Consider the following 21,830-nt stretch of genomic DNA (forward strand, 5'->3'; position numbering starts at 1 on the left):
ACGAGGATCCACTTTTATAGACAATATAGCGATGCACAGACAGCACATTGCGCAAACAAAACAACCCTCGCAATATCAACTGTAATTACATGGTGGGTCTGTTCATGAACTTGGTGTTGACGTTTTATTTATTTTAATGGGAAGAGACTGTCACAAGGGAAACGTGGTCACAGAACCAACAACATATAGTATCCACTCCCTGTGGAGAAAAGCACATGAGTTAATTATAATACTCAAAAGAAAGAAAAACAAAGAAATACATAATTCCAACAATGCCTAAAATGATAAATAATATACTAATGAGATATACCTCGATAAGTAATATAAGAATTGAGACGTACAAACTCTGGCATAAGGGAACGATGAGCGGGTTAAGAGACAAGCCGTAATTTTGATGAAGACGATTCATCTGCCCGAGTTCAAAAACAACTGTGAACTTGGAGAGAAAAAAACCGTGCTGGACTGGGAAAATACATTTTCAACGGGTCATCGGGTCATATACCCCCTGTGTATATAACGTCATTATTGTAACATTTTGTTTTTGCTTTAGTTTATTTGTAATATATTTTCTTAACTCTATTTTCTTTAAAAAATTGCATTGTTGTTTAATAAGGGCTTGTAAGTAAACATTTCACGGTAAGGTTATAATATGTTATATTCGGGGCATGTGAACTGCCGTTAAAACCTCATCGAAGAAGAACTGTATCCCATCTAGTCAATAAAAAAACCTTGACAGGAAGTCATGAAACTTCCGCTTTGGCGGGCCGTATGACGTATTTCCTGCGACTGTTTTGTTACCAACCCGCCCAAGTTCGAAAAAAGAAAAACAACATGTCGGGGAAAAGAGCATTTCTTAAAGATTCAAACGTAACATTTGAGGTCACCGTCAACGATGGAGCTTATTCCGACTCAACCATGATGAAGGACAACTTTAGACCAGGGATGACATTAGTAGTAGAAGATGAGGAAGAGGATGGTGGCGACCCACCGGTCGTCTTTCTCTGCGGGAGTTGTAAGTTGCCTGTCGGTGACTCGTTGTCTTGGGCTGGGAGTGAGGACGAACAAAATCAAATACTGCTGAAACGTAAGTTGTTTAGTTAATAAACTCTGTCCTAACTATATAACGCTAACTAGATTTTAGATTATTTTTTTATGGATAGTGAGATATAACTTTGGTTGTGTCAGTATGTAAATGCAATACTTCAAGGTATATTTGTCCTCTGCGCTGAATACAACAGGTGTAGACTTTACCGTGAAATACTGAATTACAGTGGGAGTCCTTTTACCAACAATGGAGAATTAAAGCTGCAAAATGCAGATATCGCTCCGTCCGACATGAAATTATAATAGTCATTTCCTGGTTACTCAAATTTAAAATAGTTTTCCTAATTTCAGTTTGTAACAAAACGACCGAGGATAGTGTGTAGAGAATCATTTGTACCTTCTTAACCACTGTTTTATATATATATATTTATTTATTTATATCTTTCTTTTTTTAATCCAAAATTAATGTATTTTCATCTGTTTTGATACTGGTGTACACAAAACCAAAAAGTAAAAGATGCAAAAACGAAAGCTAATCACGGGAAGCATAGAAATAGTGTGCACAGAAAAATATCTACCGCTTCTTAGACTTGCTTTCAATAACACATCTCTGTAACTCACACTTCTTCTTTTTTATGTGAATTTGTTCTGGTCTCCTTAAAGAAAAGTGACTTTGCGGATAGAAATACCATGAATAGAACTAACCTAATTTGTTAGAATCAGAGAGGTATGTTTGTTCTACATAACATATATTTTTGGACCCCAAGAATGATGCCGGGCTGCGTTCAGCAGGAGGAAGGACAACAACAACAAAAAAGTGTCCATCTTCCAGATAGAAATGTATTTATTAAGAATCCTCGTTAGCTTCTGACGCAGGAGGAACATTGTCCAGTGTTGAGATGTCTGTTACTTGAACTCTGTGAATCATTTATTTGGGCTGCAATTTCTGAGGCTTGTAACTCTAATGAACTTATCCTCTGCAGCAGAGGTAACTCTGGGTCTTCCTTTCCTGTGGCGGTCCTTATGAGAGCCAGTTTCATCATAGCGCTTGATGGTTTTTGTGACTGCACTTGTAGAAACTTTTCAAAGTGTTTTTACATTTTCAGGATTGACTGACCATGTCACATTTTTTTGTCCTTCCTCCTGCTGAACGCAGCCCGACATCATCGTTCCCTACCCATGTGAAGGTAGCCACAACAGTGGAATTTGCGGTTTCCTTCCAAATAAAAGTCCCTCCTCAACTTTGATTTGTCACGTGTGCAGAATACCACAAGTGTGGACTTAAGCATCAAGGATGCAATGTTAAAGAGAAATATTAACACACAGAATACACAAGAATGGAGCTATATACAGGGAGTACCAAATGAACTAGTGGAATTATTTATATTTCTTTATTTGGACTAAGTACTGCTAAACAAGGTTGGAATGTTACATAATTTAAAATTACAATCATTCGTTACCGTACACCACACCATACACCCCATCTCAGCTAACATCAAGGCGGTGACCCGATCCTGTAGGTTCATGCTCTACAACATTCGCAGAGTACGACCCTGCCTTACACAGGAAGCGGCGCAGGTCCTAATCCAGGCACTTGTCATCTCCCGTCTGGATTACTGCAACTCGTTGTTGGCTGGGCTCCCTGCCTGTGCCATTAAACCCCTACAACTCATCCAGAACGCCGCAGCCCGTCTGGTGTTCAACCTTCCCAAGTTCTCTCACGTCACCCCGCTCCTCCGCTCTCTCCACTGGCTTCCAGTTGAAGCTCGCATCTGCTACAAGACCATGGTGCTTGCCTACGGAGCTGTGAGGGGAACGGCACCTCCATACCTTCAGGCTCTGATCAGTCCCTACACACAAACAAGGGCACTGCGTTCATCCACCTCTGGCCTGCTGGCCCCCCTACCTCTGAGGAAGCCCAGTTCCCACTCAGCCCAGTCAAAACTGTTCGCTGCTCTGGCACCCAAATGATGGAACAAGCTCCCTCACGACGCCAGGACAGCGGAGTCAATCACCACCTTCCGGAGACACCTGAAACCCCACCTCTTTAAGGAATACCTGGGATAGGATAAAGTAATCCTTCTGACCCCTTGACTTTTTCCACATTTTGTTACTTTACAGCCTTAATTTTAAAATAGATTCAATAAAAAATACTCTGCAATCGACACACAATACCCCATAAGGACAAAGCGAAAACAAGTTTTTTTTAAATGTTTCCGACTTTATTACAAATAAACAACAGATACCTTATTTACATAAGTATTAGACTCAATTGAGCTCAGGTGCTTCCTGTTTCCATTGATCATCCTTGAGATGTTTCTACAACTTGATTGGAGTCCACCTGTGGTAAATTCAATTGATTGGACATTATTTGGAAAGGCACACACCTGCCTATATAAGGTCCCACAGCTGACAGTGCATGTCAGAGCAAAAACCAAACCATGAGGTTGAAGAAATTGTCTGTAGAGCTCCGAGACAGAATTTGTGTCGATGCACAGACCTGGGGAATGGTACCAAAACATTTCTGCAGCATTGAAGGTCCCCAAGAACACAGTGGCCTCCATCTTTCTTAAATGGAATAAGTATGGAACCCCCAAGACTTTTCCTAGAGCTGGCTACCCGGCCAAACTGAGCAATCGGGGGAGAAGAGCCTTGGTCAGGGAGGTGACCAAGAACCCGATGGTCATTCTGACAGAGCTCCAGAGTTCCTCTGTGGAGATGGGAGAACCTTCCAGAAGGACAACTATCTCTGCAGCACTCCACCAATCAGGCCTTTATGGTAGAGTGGCCAGACGGAAGCCACTCCTCAGTAAAAGGCACATGACAAGGCACTTGGAGTTTGCCAAAAGCTACCTACTCTTTGGCCTGAATGCCAAGTGCCACGTCTGGAGGAAACCTGGTTCCATCCCTACGGTGAAGCATGGTGGTGGCAGCAGCATGTTGTGGGGATGTTTTTCAGCGGCAGGGACTGGGAGACTAGGAGACATTTTGGCTGTAACCTAACAAAAATGTGGAAAAAGTCGGGTCTGAATACTTTCCGGTTTATGAACCGTACAGCCTTAACCCATTTCATGTGTAAAATCCATAGGGCTTAATCATTTATAAAAAGTATTTACTGTGATATACGTTTTATCTGTTCCATGTGTCACAGCCGAGGGGTACTTGATGTAATTGGAAAGAGCACAAACACATCTTGGATCAGGCTTATGTCTAAGTACAAGACCGATTTGATTTCCAAGCACTTAGCTACCTAATTAGATAATGTTCCCCAATTTCCAGAGACTGAATAATTCCCTCTTTTCTTTTATTGCAGGTGTCAGTGACAATGTTTTGGTTGGCAAAGAAACTCACTTCTCAGGTACCTGTAAGAAGGATCTAGGCTGGTAAGTCAGAGCGAGCGCGTCTGTCTGTGTCTGTCTAGCTGCTAAATACTCTCTGCCAAAATTCCTCAATGTTTACCTTCATCGTCATAGACAGAATGTTCTTATTAAATCATATCTATATTAACCTCTCTGGGCTAGGCGGGACGAATTCGTCCCACCTACGCAACAGCCAGTTGAATCCCGTGGCGCGATTTTCAAATACCTTAGAAATGCTATTACTTCAATTTCTCAAACATATGACTATTTTACAGCATTTTAAAGACAAGACTCTCGTTAAATCTAACCACACTGTCCGATTTCAAAAAGGCTTTACAACGAAAGCAGAACATTAGATTATGTCAGCAGAGTACCCAGCCAGAAATAATCAGACACCCATTTTTCAAGCTAGCATATAATGTCACAAAAACCCAGAAGACAGCTAAATGCAGCACTAACCTTTGATCTTCATCAGATGACAACCCTAGGACATTATGTTATACAATACATGCATGTTTTGTTCAATCAAGTTCATATTTATATCAAAAACCAGCTTTTTACATTAGCATGTGACGTTCAGAACTAGCATACCCCCCGCAAACTTCCGGGGAATTTACTAACAATTTACTAAATTACTCACGATAAACGTTCACAAAAAACATAATTATTTTAAGAATTATAGATACAGAACTCCTTTGTGCAATCGCGGTGTCCAATTTTTAAAATAGCTTTTCGGTGAAAGCACATTTTGCAATATTCTCAGTAGATAGCCCAGCCATCACGGGCTAGCTATTTAGACACCCACCAAGTTTAGCCCTGACCAAACTCCGATTTACTATTACAAAAGTTTGATTACCTTTGTTGTCTTCGTCAGAATGCACTCCCAGGACTGCTACTTCAATAACAAATGTTGGTTTGGTCCAAAATAATCCATCGTTATATCCAAATAGCTGCGTTTTGTTCGTGCGTTCCAGACACTATCCGAAATAGTAAATCAGCGTCGCGCGCATGGCGCAATTTGTGACAAAAAATTACCGTACTTCGAAGCATGTCAACCGCTGTTTAAAATCTTTATGCCATTTTTCTCGTAAAAAAGCGATAATATTCCGACCGGGAATCTCCGTTTAGGTAAACAGAGGAAAGAAAACAAAGCATTCGGTCGACGCGGGCACGCGCCTGAGTCTCACAGTACTGTAACCAGCCACTATCCAAACACGCTACTTTTTTTCAGCCAGAGCCTGCAAAGCCACGATTCAGCTTTTTGCCGCCTTCTGAGAGCCCATGGCAGCCGTAGGAAGTGTCACGTAACAGCAGAGATCCTTTGTAATGGATAGAGATGGCAAAGAAGGCCAAGAAATGGTCAGACAGGGTACTTCCTGTACAGAATCTTCTCAGGTTTTGACCTGCCATTTGAGTTCTGTTATACTCACAGACACCATTCAAACAGTTTTAGAAACTTTGGAGTGTTTTCTATCCAAAGCCAATAATTATATGCATATTCTAGTTACTGGGCAGGAGTAGTAACAAGATTAAATCGGGTACGTTTTTTATCCAGCCGTGTCAATACTGCCCCCTAGCCCTAACAGGTTAATTGCCTATAAGTTCCACCTGTTGTCTATTCCAGAAGTAAAATCTTGCGTAATTGGTCAGCTGTGTGATTAACATCTGTGTTCATACGTGTTAGAAATGGCGTCTCCACCCTCGCAAAAGGAAACTCTCAGTCAAAGCCCCTCGCCCTTCCAATCCACGTGGGCGCACGCCAAGCACTCGAGGAAAATCACTTGGCGCACCACCTTTGCCCCAATCCTGACACGTCCATATAACCAGTGCTTTTAAAAATAATAAAAAACGTAACTAATGCTGCACGTTATCTCCCATTCAGTCCCTGCAGATTCTTCGGTCGACATGCATATTCTGCCCACATGAGATTTACAATTCATCCAATGATGTCATGTGATGCATAGGTGTATGCAAAAGCATGCAGAGAAAGGAATACAAAAATCTACCCCTTAACTTTGTGTCAACAAGTCAAAATACGTTTCTATTTACTCTCAGATACCCTACAATGTAATCAAACTATAATATTTCTTACGCAAAGAAGTATGTTCAATAGGAAACCGATTTTAGCAGGAGCGTAATGTCTTCATGGTGCGAGCAAACACAAATTTCCAAGACTGTCTTTCTACTAAAAGTGATATTTCTTATTCGTTTTGGAAGTTACAAACCTGAAACCTTGAACATAGACTGCTGACACCCTGTGGAAGCCATAGGAATTGCGTCCTGGGAGCTAGTTTCCATTATGCCCTTATACTTGCCATTGTAAGAGCATGGTCTCTCTCAACAAAGAGCTTACCTGTAATGTTGAACAACGATTTAAGTCAAGTCATCGTTTTAGTCAAAGTATGACGTATTTCGGTGATGCCACAGTGAAATTTGAGGCATTATCAAGCGCTTGTCAAATTGTGAATGAGAGAGTGATGAAGTGTGTACAGCCTGCGCAAAAAACAAAGCACAGCTCATGCCTTTTTTTTAAGCTATTTTTTTCAAATCATCATTAGTCTCATCATGCAGCCTTACAATGTATTACTCATCGAAACATAACCCAACATTTGTAGAACAACTGAAGTTACATTAACTCTAAGCATATGAGTAACTATTTCTTTGTTAACCGCTCAACACATTTCTGTTCAATTGTATTCTTCATACTATAAAATAATGCCATGGGATTCTAAGTAAATCTTGTCTGCTAAATGAACTAGTGTAGCCCACAGCCACATCAGGGCCTGCTAAATGAACTAGTGTAGCCCCACAGCCACATCAGGACCTGCTAAATGAACTAGTGTCGCCCCACAGCCACATCAGGGCCTGCTAAATGAACTAGTGTCGCCCCACAGCCACATCAGGACCTGCTAAATGAACTAGTCGCCCACAGCCACATCAGGACCTGCTAAATGAACTAGTGTCGCCCACAGCCACATCAGGACCTGCTAAATGAACTAGTGTAGCCCACAGCGACATCAGGACCTGCTAAATGAACTAGTGTCGCCCACAGCCACATCAGGACCTGCTAAATGAACTAGTGTAGCCCCACAGCCACATCAGGGCCTGCTAAATGAACTAGTGTAGCCCACAGCCACATCAGGACCTGCTAAATGAACTAGTGTCGCCCCACAGCCACATCAGGACCTGCTAAATGAACTAGTGTCGCCCACAGCCACATCAGGACCTGCTAAATGAACTAGTGTAGCCCCACAGCCACATCAGGACCTGCTAAATGAACTAGTGTAGTCCCACAGCCACATCAGGACCTGCTAAATGAACTAGTGTCGCCCCACAGCCACATCAGGACCTGCTAAATGAACTAGTGTAGCCCACAGCCACATCAGGACCTGCTAAATGAACTAGTGTCGCCCCACAGCCATATGGCACAGCCACATCAGGACAACTCAGAGTATGCTATTCTGTTCTTCTGAAATACACTACATTTTCTTCATATCATGTTTCTTTAGACCTGTCTAATAATAAATAATGGATTTATTGTGATGGTGTAGGCTATATTACATGGATTTATTGTGATGGTGTAGGTAGACTATATTACATGGATTTATAGTGATGGTGTAGGTAGACTATTACATGGATTTATTGTGATGGTGTAGGTAGACTATATTACATGGATTTATTGTGATGGTGTAGGTAGACTATATTACATGGATTTATTGTGATGGTGTAGGTAGACTATATTACATGGATTTATTGTGATGGTGTAGGTAGACTATATTACATGGATTTATTGTGATGGTGTAGGTAGACTATATTACATGGATTTATTGTGATGGTGTAGGTAGACTATAGTACATGGATTTATTGTGATGGTGTAGGTAGACTATATTACATGGATTTATTGTGATGGTGTAGGTAGACTATATTACATGGATTTATAGTGATGGTGTAGGTAGACTATTACATGGATTTATTGTGATGGTGTAGGTAGACTATATTACATGGATTTATTGTGATGGTGTAGGTAGACTATATTACATGGATTTATTGTGATGGTGTAGGTAGACTATATTACATGGATTTATTGTGATGGTGTAGGTAGACTATATTACATGGATTTATTGTGATGGTGTAGGTAGACTATATTACATGGATTTATTGTGATGGTGTAGGTAGACTATAGTACATGGATTTATTGTGATGGTGTAGGTAGACTATATTACATGGATTTATTGTGATGGTGTAGGTAGACTATATTACATGGATTTATTGTGATGGTGTAGGTAGACTATATTACATGGATTTATTGTGATGGTGTAGGTAGACTATATTACATTACATTTACATTTAAGTCATTTAGCAGACGCTCTTATCCAGAGCGACTTACAAATTGGATGGATTTATTGTGATGGTGTAGGTAGACTATATTACATGGATTTATTGTGATGGTGTAGGTAGACTATATTACATGGATTTATTGTGATGGTGTAGGTAGACTATATAACATGGATTTATTGTGATGGTGTAGGTAGACTATATTACATGGATTTATTGTGATGGTGTAGGTAGACTATATTACTATGGATTTATTGTGATGGTGTAGGTAGACTATATTACATGGATTTATTGTGATGGTGTAGGTAGACTATATAACATGGATTTATTGTGATGGTGTAGACTATATTACATGGATTTATTGTGATGGTGTAGGTAGACCATATTACATGGATTTATTGTGAGGGTGTAGGTAGACTATATTACATGGATTTATTGTGATGGTGTAGGTAGACTATATAACATGGATTTATTGTGATGGTGTAGGTAGACTATATTACATGGATTTATTAGACGTTTTAAAATGGTAGTCCTACCTGACCTGTTACAGCCTGGTAGTTCTGACCTGTTGTGTGATTTTTTTTTTTTCCCCCCTGTTACAGCCTGGTAGTCCACCTGACCTGCTGTGGCTGCAGCTCTCTGCTAGGCATGGTCTACATCTCTACACCCAGGAAACTGGACTACATCAGATCCCTGTTCTGCCTCGATGTGGCTGCCATAGAGAGGTGAGCCATGTAGCGATATGGGGTGGGGGGGGCAGTCTGAGGAGGACTTGAACCAGTGACTGTAGTAGTTGTAGTATTTATAGTGGGGGAATTTTTTAAAATGAACAGTTGAATATTGGTGGTTTTTAACGACGTTTATGCAGCACTGGTTACCCTGTTTTCATGACAACGGGCCGCAGATCTCGCTGCTGTGATCGAACGCTGGTATTTTACGTAACAGAAATGGGAGTTAATCATGTTTTTTAATTTGTTTTCAAATTCTTTGTAGGTCTGTGTGGAAATATGAATCTTGTGTTGTCTCTCTCTCTCACACACCATCACAAAGCATTTTTCTTTGACACTCAAAATGCCAAATCATGTTGCTAGTAGTAACAGCCCTGCTAAAATATTTTAGCTGGATTACGAGACAATAGTTTGTCTATTCTGAACGGCTTTAAAAAATAATAATAATAATTTGGATTGATCTATAAAAATAAAAAAAAACTAATTCTGTGGTCCATGCAGCTATGTCCTGGGGTCTTCCAGTCAGCAGGTGGCAGCAGTGAGTACCAAACAGCAGCCGGTCACTCTGGAGTACAGACAGCATGTAGAGCGACAACTGGATGAGGTAACCCTAACACTCCTTTAACTATGGCACCCTATTCCCTATATATAGTGCACTACTTTAGATCAGAGCCCTATGGCACCCTATTCCCTATATAGTGGACTACTTTAGACCAGAGCCCTATGGCACCCTATTCCCTATATAGTACACTACTTTAGACCAGAGTCCTATGGCACCCTATTCCCTATATAGTGCACTACTTTAGACCAGAGACCTATGGAACCCTATTCCCTATATAGTACACTACTTTAGACCAGGGCCCTATGGAACCCTATTCCCTATATAGTGCACTACTTTAGACCAGATCCCTATGGCACCCTATTCCCTATATAGTACACTACTTTAGACCAGAGTCCTATGGCACCCTATTCCCTATATAGTGCACTACTTTAGACCAGAGACCTATGGCACCCTATTCCCTATATAGTACACTCTTTTAGACCAGGGCCCTATCGTGTCTGTTTGATAAAGGTATTACTTGCAACGATCTCATGGGAGTCGATTGTTTAAGACACACCCACGTCAAGCCACGCCTCTCAAAACGCCCGCCCACGTCAAGCCACGCCTCTCAAAACGCCCGCCCACGTCAAGCCACGCCTCTCAAAACGCCCACCCACGTCAAGCCACGCCTCTTTAGTAAAGGCCTAGCGTTAGCCAATAGAGAGAGACCGGGACATAGAGTAACCTGTTAAACTGGGTCTTCGTTAGCCAATAGAGAGAGACCGGGACATAGAGTAACCTGTTAAACTGGGTCTTCGTTAGCCAATAGAGAGAGACCGGGACATAGGCATTCTGGTTAATCTACGAACCAATCATCTCCCACAGCAACCTCCTCCTAACCTTCCCCCGTGCCTCGCAGTCGTGTGATTCGCTAAAATGAAATGGGACCAAAATACTTTACCTCAGTCCAATAGAATTCTACGGTCACTGTGGAGATCCCGAGCTCATAGGCTGGAGACGAGGTTATCCACAAGCCAATCATTGACACGGGGTTGATAGAGGAGGAGTTGGCATGATGGCACACAGGGACTCAGGCTTGTTCTTTGTCTGCTTTGGTACCTGTGTTTTGGTACCTGTGTTTTGGCTGCTTTGGTACCTGTGTTTGTCTTGAGTAAAACCCACACTAGATGGCGGTGTTGCTCAGTAATGTCAGTCAGACACTCCTCTGTACTGGACCAGCAGGAACAATGGAATGTCCTTCTCCGTTTATTTCTCTCTCTCTCTCTGTCTCTGTGTCTCTCTGTGTGTCTCTCTCTCTCTCTCTGTCTCTCTCTCTCTCTCTCTCTCTCGGTCTCTGTGTCTCTCTGTGTGTCTCTCTCTCTCTCTGTGTGTCTCTCTCTCTCTCTCTCTGTCTCTAGGGTTGCGGACTCTCTCTCTCTCTCTCTCTCTCTCTCTGTGTCTCTCTCTCTTGTTCTCTCTCTCTGTGTCTCTCTCTCTCTGTGTCTCTCTCTCTCTCTCTGTCTCTGTGTGTCTCTCTCTCTCTCTCTCTGTCTCTGTGTCTCTCTCTCTCTCTCTCTGTCTCTAGGGTTGCGGACTCTCTCTCTCTGTGTCTCTCTCTCTGTGTCTCTCTCTCTGTGTCTCTCTCTCTGTGTCTCTCTCTCTCTCTGTCTCTGTGTCTCTCTCTCTGTCTCTAGGGTTGCGGACTCTCTCTCTCTCTCTCTGTCTCTCTCTGTGTCTCTCTCTCTGTGTCTCTCTCTGTCTCTGTGTCTCTCTCTCTGTCTCTCTTCTCTCTGTGTCTCTCTCTCTCTCTCTGTCTCTGTGTGTCTCTCTCTCTGTCTCTCTGTGTCTCTCTCTCTGTGTCTCTCTGTCTCTGTCTCTCTCTGTCTCTCGTTGGGGCTGTGTTTTGGACTCTGGCTGGGGTTTTGTCTGCTGTTCCGGCACACTTTTTTTTATTTTTCTGGGGGGGCAAACTGAAGGTCGGAAGCCGACGCCCCTTCGTCAGTGATTGGTCAACAGTGGTGATTCTTCAATCAAGTCTTTGCATGAAAACAAGTTTTCTCGTTGAACTCCTTGATAGAAAAATACTTCACCGGTCATCTTAGTTCGATGTTAAATTGTGTGACCTAAGATCTCTTCAGCAAAAATGTGAATTAATGACCGATTTCTCGAGTTACAGTATCTTGGATTAATTCTAATTTGAGGAAGTGTATACCAGCTACGGCGTCTCAAAATGGACAAACGGTATTATTGCCGCTTTTTTTCAAGCGAAGGTGTTTTAATGCGAACACACTCGTTAGACTCGACGCTGAACTGAAACATGCTGATTCCTTTACTCAGACACTTGTTTTCTTAATGTATTCTGTCTGAGAGGCAGAGAGACCATGTTTGGGTTTTCCACCTTGTAAATTTAACGACTTCTCATCGTCTCCATCCTTCTCTCTCTCCCTCTTCTCTATCCCCATCTCTCTCCTCTCCTCCTCCTCTGTCCCCCTCCTCCCTCCCTTCTCTTCCATCCTTCCCTCTCTCCCTCCTTCTCTCTCTCCTCTCCTCCTCCTCTATCCCCATCTCTCTATCCTCTCCTCCTCCTCTGTCCCCCTCCTCCCTCCCTTCTCCTCCATCCCTTCCTCCCTCCGTTCTCTATCCCCATTCCTCTCCTCCTCCTCTGCTCCCCCTCCTCACTTCCCTTCTCTCCTCTCTTCCTACCTCCCTTCTGTCCTCACTCCCCTTCTGTCCTCTTCCCTCCCTCCTCTGCTCCCCCTCCTCTCTCCCCTTCCTCCCTTCTCTCTTCCTCCCTCCTCTCACCCGCCTCCCTCTCTCCCTCCCCTCTGTCCCCTTCTCTAGATTAAGGCGGTGACTCTGTCTATGGGGAAGAGGTTGTTGGTGCTGGAAGGTGACCAGCAGAGTAAAAGTCAGATGTGATGCTGCACCTTGACGGTGATGGACCACACTACGTCATGGGGGGGGGGGGCCCGGTGAGGTCTCATATACACACAGGACTAAGGACCTCAACCCCCCCATTTCTACCAAAATCCCACTTTGGCCCCCCGACGCTTCACCCTCTCATCTGTTATTCATCTCCCCCCTTTGTTAGTTCTGATGGGGGAACAAACAGCCACAACCTGTTCCACAACGATTAAACACTTCTAGCACATTAAATGGCACCCTATTCCCTATATAGTGCACTACTTTAGACCAGAGCCCTATTGGGTTAATTAATTTGAATAGGGTGCCATTTGTGATGAAGTCATTGTTCCCTCCAAGTGGTTTATGGTTTATGTCACCTTGAGACTGTTGTGTGTCTGAACTCATAGTTTGGATACTGTTAACTGTTGTGTATCAGAACTCATAGTTTGGATACTGTTAACTGTTGTGTATCTGAACTCATAGTTTGGATACTGTTAACTGTTGTGTATCAGAACTCATAGTTTGGATACTGTTAACTGTTGTGTATCTGAACTCATAGTTTGGATACTGTTAACTGTTGTGTATCAGAACTCATAGTTTGGATACTGTTAACTGTTCTCATAGATCATGTGACTCTAAACAAAACGTTCGTAAGTCGTAACATATCCTGTTGTATTAAAGAGATGGTTCGATTCTCTGTGTTTATGATGGAATTATATTCAACATGGCACTTTCCAGGACACAGATTTTTAACCGAGTCCTGGAATAAAAAGCAGTTTCTCTCTGTTACTTTTTTTTTAGTCCTGGACTAGGTTTAGTCTGGGTTTTGAGAAACTGCCCCAAAATGTTGAACCTAATTCCATCATAAATAGCTGGCTAACTCCTTGATCCTGCTTTGTGTTATCCCCCCCCCCGCTGGACTACGCTTGTTCCCTGGGAAACTAGGCCTTCAATTCAGACATCATTCAAGCTATTATTTTCTACTTTTATCAGTTCTTTGTTGTTCAAATTGATTTATATAAATAAAGTTACATAACATGATTCCTTTTTGTTTTTGGTATTTTTTTTAAATGTATAGTTGACATTAGAAAGCAGTTTCTCAGGGACAGAAGCACGCGGGGGAAGGGTGTGTTCGTCTGGTGGTGTTTGCATGTTTGCTGTTTTATTTACCAACAACAGTCTAATGTGCCTCCCTACACCACAGCCCTCGGAGCTACCCCCGCCCCTCGTTCCCTCCTCCCACCACGCGGTTTTCAGTGTGCTGCCATAACAACCGCTAGATTGTAGAGGATGACGTGGTGTATTCGCCCGTATCCAGGGGGGGTTGCCATGGTAAAAGAGGAGCGCGTGCTGTGTGTTTTGCTGAGCGCCTGTTACCGTTTCGCCAGCGATTCCCAAGGTGAAAAAAAAAAAGAGCCAGCCAGCTTGCTGGCCTTGTAAGACGAAGCTAGTGCTCTGCACACTCGGAGGGTGTAGTGGAGGAGTCTGGTCTGTCTCACCGAGCCTGACGGGTCTAATCCCTGTGGGTGTGTGAGAGAGATGGTGTTTTTAACCCCTCCCTTAGTCCCCTCTCTGTTCCTCAAGCTCTCATCACTCTATCGCCGGGTAAAAACACAACAACAACGTTATCTGTCCGGCCCCGTGGGCTTTGTTCCCAGCGGGAGGTCTATTTTTTTTTTTTTTTTTTTTTCTGCTCCCACCGTAGAGGCTGAGCGGTCTGGGTACAGGCCAGCTGGGGAGAGGGGGTCTGGGTACAGGCCAGCTGGGGAGAGTGCAGAGGGGAGCTGGGTACAGGCCAGCTGGGGAGAGGGATATGGACCCTCCACCCCCACCTGGGATATGGATGCCTGATGAAGACTTAAGGCTGGAAACGTTGTTGATAAATATCACCTGGGAGCATGAACAGCAGTGTGGCGTTTTCCAGTTTTGTTTGTCATGATTTGAGGGCCCATTATCTGTGTCTGTGTGTGTGTGTGTGTGTGTGTGTGTGTGTGTGTGTGTGTGTGTGTGAGAAACACGTCAACAGCATTTTCATTAACAGCAGACTCGTACATTTCCTCAGTGAAAACAATGTACTGAGAAAACGTCAAATTTTAGATTTTTACCAAACTACTGTACGACCGACCCATGTATTCACCCTGCGCACCCTAACTGACAAACAAACCAAAACGAAGACAGTCTTCTCATGCTTGACTTTTAAAAAAACTACTTTTCACTCAATTTGGAATGAGGGTCTGCTATACAAATGGATGGAATGTGGTGTTGTGGAGGAAAAACATGACATAAAATCCATGTACACAAACAAGTGTGCGGTTAAAATTGTCAAACACTTGTTTCCACGGGGCCGTGGGGTGAGACAGGGATGCAGCTTGAGCCCCACCCTCTTCAACGTTTATATCAGTGAATTGGCGCGGGCACTAGAACAGTCTGCAGCACCCGGCCCTCACCCTACTAGAATCTGAAATCAAATGTCTACCTTTTTTTGCTGATGATCTGGTGTTTGTCACCAACCAAGGAGGGCCTACAGCAGCACCTAGTTCAACAACGGCTCAGCCGTGAAGTGGCAGGCCACAAGCTCACAGAACGGGACTGCGGATGAAGTATGTAAAGTAAATCCTCCTCGGGTTGCAACACTCACTACTGAGATCCAAACTGCCTCTGGAAGCAACATCAGCACAAGAACTGTTCGTCAGGAGCTTCATGAAATGGGTTTCCATGGCCAGGCAGCCGCACACAAGCCTCAGATCACCATGTGCAATGCCAAGCGTTGGCTGGAGTGGTGTAAAGCTAACCGCCATTGGACTCTGGAGCAGTGGAAACGCGTTCTCTGGAGTGATGAATCACGCTTCACCATCTGGCAGTCCGACGGATGAATCTGGGTTTGGCGGATGTCAGGAGAACGCTGCCTGCCCCCGATGCATAATGCCAACTGTAAAGTTTGGTGGAGGAATAATGGTCTGGGGCTGTTTTTCATGGTTCGGGCCCCTTAGTTCCAGTGAAGGGAAATCTTAACGCTACAGCATATGATGACATTCTAGACGATTCTGTGCTTCCAACTTTGTGGCAACAGTTTGGAGAAGACTCTTTCCTGTTTCAGCATGACAATGGCCCCGTGCCCAAAGCGAGGTCCATACAGAAATGGTTTGTTGAGATCGTTGTGGAAGAACTTGACTGGTCTGCACAGAGCCCTGACCTCAACCCCATCGAACACCTTTGGGTTGAATTGAAACCCTGACTGTGAGCCAGTCCTAATCGCCCAACATCACTGCCCGACTTCACTAATGCTCTTATGGCTGAATGGAAGCAAGTCCCCACAGCAATGTTCCAACATCTAGTGGAAAGCCTTCCCAGAAGAGTGGAGGCTGTTATAGCAGCAAATGGGGGACCAACTCCATATTAATGCTCATGATTTTGGAATGAGATGTTCGACGAGCAGGTGTCCACATACTTTTGGTAATGTGGTGTATTTCCCTCAGATTACACAGACTCACCAAGAATTTGAAACCACACAATTTTAATAAACTCCCATTATCCTTTGGGTGAAATTTACATTTAAGTCATTTAGCAGACGCTCTTATCCAGAGCGACTTACAAATTGGTGCATTCACCTTATAATATCCAGTGGAACAACCACTTTACAATAGTGCATCTAAATCTTTTAGGGGGGGGGGTTAGAAGGATTACTTTATCCTATCCCAGGTATTCCTTAAAGAGGTGGGGTTTCAGGTGTCTCCGGAAGGTGGTGATTGACTCCGCTGTCCTGGCGTCGTGAGGGAGCTTGTTCCACCATAGGGGTGCCAGAGCAGCGAACAGTTTTGACTGGGCTGAGCGGGAACTGTGCTTCCTCAGAGGTAGGGGGGCCAGCAGGCCAGTGGTGGATGAACGCAGTGCCCTTGTTTGGGTGTAGGGCCTGATCAGAGCCTGAAGGTACGGAGGTGCCGTTCCCTTCACAGCTCCGTAGGCAAGCACCATGGTCTTGTAGCGGATGCTACTGGGTGAAATACCACAGTGCTCCATCACAGCAGCAAGATGTGTGACCTGTTGCCACAAGAAAAGGGCAACCAGTGAAGAACAAACACAATTGTAAATACAACCCATATTTATGCTTATTTATTTTTATTTATTTTCCCTTTTGTACTTTAACTATTTGCACATTGCATTGTTACAACACTATGTAGACATATGATTTTTGAAATCTCTTACATCGTTACAACACTGTACAAAGAAATAATATGACATTTGAAATGTCTTTATTCTTTTGGAACTTCTGAGTGTAATGTTTACTGTTCATTTTTATTTATTTCACTTTTCTTTTTTCCATCTACCTGACTTGCTTTGGCGATGTTTAACATATGTTTCCCATGCCAATAAAGCACTTTTTAATTAGGAATGAAGAGGAAAGAGCTGTTTGGCTGGTTGAATTGCACTGTGAGATGCAATTATTGCTGTTCCCTCGCCCCAGCCTGCCAGTCATCTCTCTCTCTCTCTCTCTCTCTCTCTCTCTCGTTCCTCAGGGACTCAGGATGAATAATGCAGAGGTGGTATCTGAGTGAAAACGAGCAGCCTCTCCATCCCTCCATCCATTCACCTTCTGAAGCTATGTTGCCATGGAGCTTCTGAAGCAACAGCTCCCAGGCAGCCAATCACAGCCTTTCCTGCCTCTAACACCTGGCCAATCACAGCCAGGCCCAATGCTACAGTTACCACAGACGCTGAGCAGCCATTGGCTGAGAGAGAGAGCTAGGCCTTCTGATTGGCTTTCCCTACTGACTTAGTACTTAACCTTACCTACACTATAGTGTATTTTGACTTTGGTGTTATTGAAGGAAGGAATAATACTTTTTTTAATTATTGTTTTATTTCACTGTTAAAAACAATCCGTGTTGTTTATGAGAACAAGTCATGTTTATTGTATGTAATAAACCTTATTATCATGTTATATCATAGTGGTTTTGGTTGTGAAAATATTGAGTTTGTTCGTCTAAGCTTTGTGGCTGGAGCCAGACACTAATAAATAGCAGGTTGGGGTGTGTTAGAGAGAGAGACACAAGTCAAGGTTGAGGAGAGATGCACACACTCTGAAGGTGCGGTTAATGAAGTGACCAACAGCAGACAGAATTGAGTGGGTTTGTCCCATAACGGTGCTGATAGACACGAGCAGCAGTGGTGAGTCGTCGTTCAGGGCAGGTGGGGCAGAGCTTTTTGGGCATTAATACTTGTCACACATCAGTTTGTGAACAATGTAAAAAAAAATATATATATATATACTTGAGTTAATATAACCACATTCAAACATGGTCTCTTTTTGTGTTTTCTTGAGTAAAGCAGCTCCAAAATGCAGGTGTTTCAGCCCAGCTCAGTGCTTTCTATGGTGGAGGGGCAGCCAGAGGAATATACAGGTGTTTCAGCCCAGCTCAGTGCTTTCTGTGGTGGAGGGGCAGCCAGAGGAATATACAGGTGTTTCAGCCCAGCTCAGTGCTTTCTGTGGTGGAGGGGCAGCCAGAGGAATATACAGGTGTTTCAGCCTAGCTCAGTGCTTTCTGTGGTGGTGGGGCAGCCAGAGGAATATACAGGTGTTTCAGCCTAGCTCAGTGCTTTCTGTGGTGGTGGGGCCAGCCAGAGGAATATACAGGTGTTTCAGCCCAGCTCAGTGCTTTCTGTGGTGGAGGGGCAGCCAGAGGAATATACAGGTGTTTCAGCCTAGCTCAGTGCTTTCTGTGGTGGTGGGGCAGCCAGAGGAATATACAGGTGTTTCAGCCCAGCTCAGTGCTTTCTGTGGTGGTGGGGCAGCCAGAGGAATATACAGGTGTTTCAGCCCAGCTCAGTGCTTTCTGTGGTGGTGGGGCAAGCCAGAGGAATATACAGGTGTTGCAGCCCAGCTCAGTGCTTTCTGTGGTGGAGGGGCAGCCAGAGGAATATACAGGTGTTTCAGCCCAGCTCAGTGCTTTCTGTGTTGGTGGGGCAAGCCAGAGGAATATACAGGTGTTTCAGCCCAGCTCAGTGCTTTCTGTGGTGGTGGGGCAAGCCAGAGGAATATACAGGTGTTTCAGCCCAGCTCAGTGCTTTCTGTGGTGGTGGGGCAGCCAGAGGAATATACAGGTGTTTCAGCCCAGCTCAGTGCTTTCTGTGGTGGTGGGGCAAGCCAGCGGAAAATACGGAGCGTTGCGCCGTGATTGTCTCAGTGTTTTGTCACTCATGGGGACACTACGTCACTTCTAAATCTACGGGTAGAGCTTGAAAATTCTAGCCCCTTGGATGCTTCCATAGAGTTACATTAGAAGTGCTCATCCAAGAAGGCTCAAGGTCATTGGCCACAGATAAAACGACGTAAAATCACGTTATATGTACAGTAGCTTTGATTGGACTGATCATGTCAACATCATACTTTCAAAGTCTTAGCTAGCAGTCGTCATTATGAATCAAGTCGACAATCTACTGGCAAATCCTTTTTAATCCTTGTCATATGAAGAGAAAGTATCGATGCTCATCGGCCATTGGACATAAACGTTACACAACAAGTTGGATATCGCAAATTCAACAATGAGTGGTGTGGAAGGAATCAGTGGCTAACTGCAAACATAGCTAAGTAATCATTAGCCTGCTATTCAGTGGAGTGGCTGTGTGGTCCCAAGTCTAAAATGAAGGGTCTCTTTTCCTAGTTTAATAAAATTATAAACATTCAACATTGGCCCATGCTGTCAATGAAACATGATTTGTGCCGCGCACAAAACAACTTAACTCAGAACTGCGAGAACTTGACTTCAGTGAGTTCAAGACAGCTGGGAAGTCGGGAATAAACGAGCTCCGACTGGGAAAATACGTTTTGAATGGTCATCCAACTCGGAATTGTAAATCCGGCCTCTTTCTAGAGCTACGACCTGAAGATCAATGATGTCATCAATAGTCGACCTTGTTTTTTTTTCCCAAGTTCCCAGTTGTTTTGAAAGCACCATAAATCCAGAGAATGACAAGACTTTGATGACAACATTTGCGTCACAAAGGACCGCGGCGCCACCTTCCTGTTCAAGTGAGTCCAAAAATGTTTTGTATGCTGCTTTATAAATTATGTAATATTCCAGGGAGATATGTATACTGTAGCTAAGAAAGTAATACTAAGTGTATGTAGCCCTTGTGTCTTACCCTAATAATTTGGTCTATTTTCACCTCTTAATTTCATCTACTGTTCTGACTTGGTGGTGCACATGTAGCCTGTTTTAGAGAAATGTAATCATTGAATATTGTAAGAGCTTTCATTGTCTGCTTATATGCCCCCTTTATTTATCCTACCGTAGGCCGTCATTGTAAATACGAATTTGTTCTTAACTGACTTGCCTTAGTTAAATAAAGGTTAAATAAAAGAAATGTATTTATCCTACAGTTCTGACTTGGTGTACAGGGAGAACATTGTAAGAACGGCCCGTGTTCTGAATTCTGTCGCTGTACATTTCAAAGGTGCTAAACAAATTATATTGACTATATATTGTTATATTGAGTACGTCCGTCCTAGCTCGCTCATTAATGTCTTAAATGAAATTACGGATCGCCTCTTATCCGCTTGTCGTCCCCTTATGCCATAGTTTGTACATCTCAATTGTCAGTAGAAACCATATTTGTTTAAGCAAGTCAGCCATATCAGCTATGCTTTTTTTAAAGGCAGTAAATGAGGCTGAATGAACTGTTTCGCTGCCAGACAAGGCTGTAACAGTGGTAAGGTGTTGGGACTCTGCTGTTAGGACTCTGCTGTTGGGACAGCTTTAAGTAGGCCCTAACAGTTTGTGGGCACCGTTTGTCACTGTTATAGTGCAAATAATGTATTGTTTAGTGTTTTGTAGTGGCTTTGCTGACATGCATCCCACTTTTATTTATTTTTTCCCCACGAAGATATATATTCTAAAATCGCCACTGGACACAAGACTGTAATAAATCAATCAGTGAATCATATAATTATTATGATTATATCACGGTTGGTTTTGGTTATAATTAAATACATGGATCAACTGTTTGTCTGGAACTATAGGCATCATTAGTCACATTGGTGTCTGTAGGATTCTGGGTTTGTAGGATTATGTGTCTGTGATTTCATGTCTGTAGGATTCTGTGTCTGTGGGACTCTGAGATTCTGTGTCTGTGTGACTCTGGAATTCTGTGTCTGTGGCACTCTGGGATTCTGTGTCTGTGTGACTCTGAGATTCAGTAGGATTCTGTGTCTGTGGGATTCTGTGTCTGTGGGACTTTGGAATTCTGTGTCTGTGGGATTCTGGGATTCTGTGTCTGTGGGACTCTGGGATTCTGTGTCTGTGGCACTCTGGGATTCTGTGTCTGTGTGACTCTGAGATTCAGTAGGATTCTGTGTCTGTGGGATTCTGTGTCTGTGGGACTTTGGAATTCTGTGTCTGTGGGACTTTGGAATTCTGTGTCTGTGGGATTCTGGGATTCTGTGTCTGTGGGATTCTGGGATTCTGTGTCTGTGGGACTCTGGGATTCTGTGTCTGTGGGACTCTGGGATTCTGTGTCTGTAGGATTCTGTGTCTGTAGGATTCTGTGTCTGTGGGACTCTCGGATTCTGTGTCTGTGGGACTCTGTGATTCTGTGTCTGTAGGATTCTGTGTCTGTGGGACTCTGTGATTCTGTGTCTGAGTTTTTCTTCCTCTAAAACTAAGGGGCCCACATGGCCTCCTGTGTAGAGAAACCATTCTTGTGTATTTGATTGTATTCCTTGTGTTACTATTTTATTTGGAAACTCTGCATCGTTGGGAAAGGGATTGTAAGCAAGCATTTCATGGTAAAGTCTACACCAGTTGTACAGTTGAAGTCAGAAGTTTACATACACCTTAGTCAAAGACATTTAAACTCAGTTTTTCACAATTCTTGACATTTAATCCTAGTAAAAATTCCCTGTCTTAGGTCAGTTAGGATCAC

General features: G+C 43.4%; 1 protein-coding gene across 1 annotated transcript; it reads left to right on the plus strand.

Annotated features, from left to right (window-relative positions):
• The first annotated feature begins 729 nt into the window (after positions 1-729).
• On the plus strand, positions 730-13,952 carry mis18a (MIS18 kinetochore protein A). Its single transcript, XM_014198385.2, has 5 exons — positions 730-1,084; positions 4,358-4,427; positions 9,341-9,463; positions 9,968-10,070; positions 12,849-13,952. Exons 1-5 carry the CDS (start codon positions 769-771, stop codon positions 12,924-12,926), a joined length of 690 nt encoding a protein of 229 aa, XP_014053860.1. The 5' UTR covers positions 730-768; the 3' UTR covers positions 12,927-13,952.
• Positions 13,953-21,830: the final 7,878 nt, after the last annotated feature.

This window comes from Salmo salar, chromosome ssa04 (genome assembly GCF_905237065.1).
Source record: "Salmo salar chromosome ssa04, Ssal_v3.1, whole genome shotgun sequence".
NCBI lineage: Eukaryota > Metazoa > Chordata > Actinopteri > Salmoniformes > Salmonidae > Salmo > Salmo salar.